Source organism: Buceros rhinoceros, unplaced genomic scaffold, assembly GCF_000710305.1.
Source record: "Buceros rhinoceros silvestris isolate BGI_N320 unplaced genomic scaffold, ASM71030v1 scaffold1414, whole genome shotgun sequence".
Lineage (NCBI taxonomy): Eukaryota > Metazoa > Chordata > Aves > Bucerotiformes > Bucerotidae > Buceros > Buceros rhinoceros.
The window spans coordinates 200,830-206,106 of NW_010409914.1; the positions used below are offsets into that span (position 1 = coordinate 200,830).

At 38.8% G+C, this 5,277-nt stretch overlaps 1 protein-coding gene across 1 annotated transcript in view; it reads left to right on the forward strand.

Moving 5' to 3' along the window:
* ROBO1 (roundabout, axon guidance receptor, homolog 1 (Drosophila)) overlaps nucleotides 1-5,277 on the forward strand; it is a gene marked incomplete at its 5' end in the record, with an annotated part of 114,032 nt that overhangs the window by 93,581 nt on the left and 15,174 nt on the right. The window contains 2 exons of the mRNA XM_010135390.1: nucleotides 1,223-1,367; nucleotides 1,676-1,927. Of these exons, the coding sequence (XP_010133692.1) occupies nucleotides 1,223-1,367; nucleotides 1,676-1,927 (397 nt within the window). The remainder of the gene's footprint in view (nucleotides 1-1,222; nucleotides 1,368-1,675; nucleotides 1,928-5,277) is intronic.

The following is a 5,277-nucleotide window of genomic DNA, read 5'->3' on the forward strand; positions in this document are numbered from 1 at the left end:
AATGAAGCACGGTGACCAGGGTAATAAATTAATTGTGCTGAACCTAGTACATATTATGGTGCTTAGGGTAAAGAATGCAGATGGTAGTCGCCTTGGGATAGTTGGAGTCTTGTTTGACGTACTGAGATATCAGAAGAATAATTGTACATAGCTAAAACATACTTATATCTGGCATTTAATGTGGGACAATAATAAGCAGAACTACTGTCCGTAAAAATAGAAAATCTTAAGATGGTAGATGTGAGAAAAAACAAGCATCCTACATCTCACTCTAACATATTTAATCATGTCTATAAGGCTTAACTATGGTAATATAAAACCATGCCGCAGTTAAAGAGAGAAGAGTGAAGGAATCTAAAACATACTCAAAAATAAGGTGACTTTATCTACAGTTAAAGAAGTAACAATAAAAAACAAGGATAAAATGTACTCCAAGAAACAATGGTACTGTCAGTTGTCATCATAGCCAAGTCCAAAGTTAAAATTCAGGATCAGAATAATGGGTCTTTTTCAAAGTTATTTGAACTGTTCAAGCTGTATTGTTCTATGATGAGCTGTAATTTCCCAATAATAGTAGTTGAAAACACTTGTGCCGTACTTCATCGATCTTGTGTCTTCTTTTTTCTGTTATTTTAGTTCTTCCAGCAATTATTTTTAACTGCATCTGCCATTTAGACTAAGACTAGTAATTTCATTGTGCCTAAAATGTTTCAGTGGACAAGTACAAATTACATATATTCAGTGACTTAATGCAACAGTGGAACTTTAATAGATCATATCTGTATCATATTGTATTTTACGTTCCAGCAATTAAATAGTATAAAGGCACTTTAGAAAATATGTCTACAGCTCATTTGTTTTAGATGATAATCTATAAACTAATTAATAGAAGTAGGAAGCTCACTCTTAATGACATTTCTTGTAAAATTCGTTTGACTATTTATTAACAATGCAAGTTTTGTATCCCAAGTGCTTTTTTCCCTGCAATGTAAATTTCTGTTTAAATTCAACTGCTTAAAATGCAGAGTAATTCTATAAAGAAACTACAATTGCAGATCGGTGTAAAAATGAGGAATGCCAGTTTATTCCAACTCAGCACAGCAGTACATTCGCAGAGAATTCAAGAGGAACTGGGAGGGACTCTGATTATTTTGTTTTTCAAAGCCTAGTGGTGGGGAGATACTTAAAAGCATTACAAATGTATACGGCATTTTATTCACAGGAAGTCAAGGGCACAAGAAGGGTGCTCGGACTCCAAAGGCCCCCAAGCAAGCTGGCATGAACTGGGCAGATCTTCTTCCACCCCCTCCAGCACATCCACCTCCCCATAGCAATAGTGAAGATTACAGTCTTTCAGTGGAGGAAAGGTAAGAAAAATTAATACGTCATCCATTTCTCACTTTAATCACTAGTTAATTGAGCTGTGATTTGCCCTACAAGTTGGCAGTGAGACCTTCCTTCAGTGATGTTCTGGTGCACCTCATCTAGCCGTAGTGTGGCTATTTAGAGATCACTTATTGACAGTGGTGTACGTCCACACAATACATCCTTTCTAAGCTGTTTTCAAGAGCACATACAACACTGACATTTTCTCTGGGCTATTTATACATGTATCAGATATGCTAATTACACAGCAAAAACCTAAGTCCTTCTTTTCTTAAAAAATTAATTTTAGCTATGACCAAGAAGTTCCTTGTCCTGTTCCACCTGCAAGGATGTATCTGCAGCAGGATGAGCTAGAGGAAGAGGAGGAAGATGAGAGAGGTCCTACTCCACCTGTCCGAGGAGCAGCTTCCTCTCCAGCTGCTGTCTCCTACAGTCATCAGTCAACTGCCACTCTCACCCCCTCTCCCCAGGAAGAACTCCAGCCCATGTTACAGGACTGTCAAGAGGATCTGGGACACATACAACACCAATCTGACCGGAGGTGTGTCAATGCAAATGTCATCCTAGACCCACTGAAAATCCCTTTTGAATTCACTGAGGCCAAAATTTTCCCCATTGTATTTATTTTATTAATATATAACTTCTAATCTAGGATGCTAGATCTATTTGTAACCTAAGAAATATGTAATTAAGTTGCTTTATTATTATACCATGGAAAAAAATGCAGTATATCACTTCACGGTACATGCAATGCTGACATAAGTTAAATTCACAGTCATCAGGATATTAAAGTGGTATCGTTAACACAGCTTACCATATAATTACAGTTCCATTGTTTCCAATAGATTTACTGCATTATTACCATAAAATGGCATGCATTATTTCACAGTAACTGTGCAATTAACTTGTCACCAATATGTATGAATATATATAAATATATAATTTATATAACCTATAGATTTTTCTCTTCTCATAAATCCTAATACTGGGAATTATCACTTGCAAAATTTTCTTAGCATTTCCACCTACCCTTATATAAAGGAATGACCAACATTAATAAGGGTAGATATTTGTTACAGAGAAATTTTGTTTCTCCTCTCAGTTGCTTTTAGTGCACACTATTTTGCATATACACTCTCACAGGCTTCTCTTCCATAAAACAGTGAATTCTGAAGGAGGTTTTTTATGTATGATGCTTTCTTGTCTTCCTTTTTGTTAAGAAGGCACAGCTTTTCCATCCCAAATTATATTTCTTTTATTATTTTTTTTCTCTAGTGGTTTGCACATATTGTTTGTGACCACAAGTACACAAACGTACCTGAAATATTCTAGTCATACTTTCTGTTTTTAGTGAAATGCAGACCTGTTATGATGGAATGAATTTAATCTTACTGAGTAGACTGTAGAACTTTGATTTTATTAATATAGCATACTGGGCATTTATGCATGTATTTTCCAGACTTAAAAAGTTAGGTAATTTTTGTTTCCCTTTTTTAAGTAAGCAGTAGTTATTATTTTTTTTTTTAAGGGCCTATATCAGCTTTTACTTTTGCTCCCCACTTCTACTTGGTCCGCCTGGTTTAGTTTTCTTTGTTCTTTATGGTAACAGTTCTTTTACTGCCTATGTTTTTCTCTCCCTTTATCTTTCTGAGTCTTTAAAATAACTCTTTTTATTAGTGGATGGCTAATAAAATTTTCCTGTAATTTCCATTGGCCCTGATATGTTGGGGCACAGAAGTGTTCATTTTAGTCACTTTGGTTTTCTGGGTTATGTAGAGGTTAAACTAGCTGGACATAGATGGAAAAGGAAAATGCTAAGCAAGCAATGTGTTGTGAGTGCCTTTTCAGAACCTCAGCCACCATGTTCTGGAGAGTGGAATTTGCTTACTGTCATGCAGAATAGAGTAGGCACTGGAGCAGATGTAGGCAAACACGCATAACAAGCCAGCAACTGCTTAGAAAGTAGAAGGTTCACTCTGCACAAAGATGTAGGACAAGTCACCATAAATATCATCAAAAGTAGTGGCACAAGTATGTGGAAGGATGTTTCCATTTAAGATCCTAGGGCATACATCTCACTCACTGAGTGGACTGAAAAAAAAAATTATTTTATTCTTCCTACAAGAGGAAGAATAAGTCTAACTGGTTAAGTCTAGCTTTGCTGAAAGCCTTGGAATTGTTAGTGACTGAGTTTGTCTTTTTTTCAAACTTCTTTTTTTTTAACTGCATCTATTTCATCAGTTAAAAATTATTCATGTAGTTCTATTTATTCACTTGATTTGTAAGGTTTGCTGACTACCTTTTCCATATAACAGGTTATATGGAAATGACCCATGGCATTGCTATTTAGGAGTTGGATGTACTGTGCTCAACAGCTGCAGCCTGTTGTGGAAGGGGGGATTCTGGTTGAATATGGTGTGATAATACTTTCCAATTAAGAATACATTCTGAGTGGTGTCATTTTGCTGGTGTCATTTTTTCTTGTTGGGTTTATAGTGAAAATAAGGTCTAAAATACTGTTTGTCATACTTTCTATCAGCTTTACTTGTAGTTCTGCTGAATATTATCTCAATATCTGTTCAGAACCAGGCATCTAGAATGATTCTGGTGGTCATAGGGTACCGTAATATTTCTCTCTCCAGTCCGCTTGCTAGCAAACTAAAATAGAAATCTGTGCTCTGGAAGAGTGGACAAGCAGAGAAAAAACTAAAGATTTTGTGAGACAGCAGATGTTAAAGCAAGAGCTGAGATAGGAGACGATGTCACTGTTAAAGTGAGAACTACTGCATCAGATAAAGTGACTACGGTTATTGTTAATTCTGTATGCCCGTGAACCAGCTGCTCTCAATTAGCCTAACCAGAAAGGCTGGCAGGCAAGCTATGTTTTTTCAAGAACCCAGCGTATTTTGTAACCAGTTGCCTGTCTCCTAATACCAAAACCTAGATAACAGGAAAACTAGCAAATCTATTACAAGGACATTTGTCACCGGAGCTTTAAATTAAGGTAGTAAAACTTCATTGGGCGAGGTCTCTAGTCAAAGGCAGGTAGAGATTCCCAATGCAGCAATAGCTTCTGGGATTTTGAGGAGAGGGAAGGTTATTAAATTATTATTGAGTATATATCCCTAACTGATCTTTTCTTCATTCTATTCAGTATTTAATACAGCAGGTGGAAAACAGATGATGTAGTCCAGGGACGTCTCTTTTCACAAAGTATTAGGTTTTTCCTTGTGTCACCGGTTTGGCCGAGGCTGAGCCAAGGTCCGATGACGATAATACCCTTCCCTATCCCACCAGAGACAGGGGAAGGGAGAAAAGAATTAGTGAGACCTCTAAAATGCTTTTTTGGAAAACTGAAACAAACTTTAATAATACTACAAACAGAGATATATTAAATACACAAGAAAACCAGTGAGATATTGAGGGTTTTGGGAAGGCGAGGGTTAACCCGCGGTCGGTAGCAACAGCGAAAACCGGCCTGCGGCGGTGATCCGAGATGGCAGGGGCCGCGTGGTTCTGCCGCGTGACTGGACACAGAGACCCGCGCAGTTACGAATTACCCGGCAGTGCGAGATAGAGTGGAATTGGCACAATCCTACCGGTCTCTGTCGCGGAATGAAGCAAAGCAAAAGCAAACAGCTCTCAGGCGCGCAGGCAGTCTGGACTCCGCTTGGCACTTGCGGCGAGGCTCTGATGTGGTGTGCCAAGGCAGCGCGGCAGCTTTTTCTGGCAAAAAACAGCTCAGTTGGTTCTCGAGCGCAGCTCCTCAGTCGCGACGACGGGGGGCTCTGATCCCCTGCGGCGTGTGGTTCCCGGGCTGGTCTCTCATGGTGGCGGCGCTTTGCCGAGGAAGTGGCGGCACTCCGGGACGGGCGCTGCTCACGGCGGCAC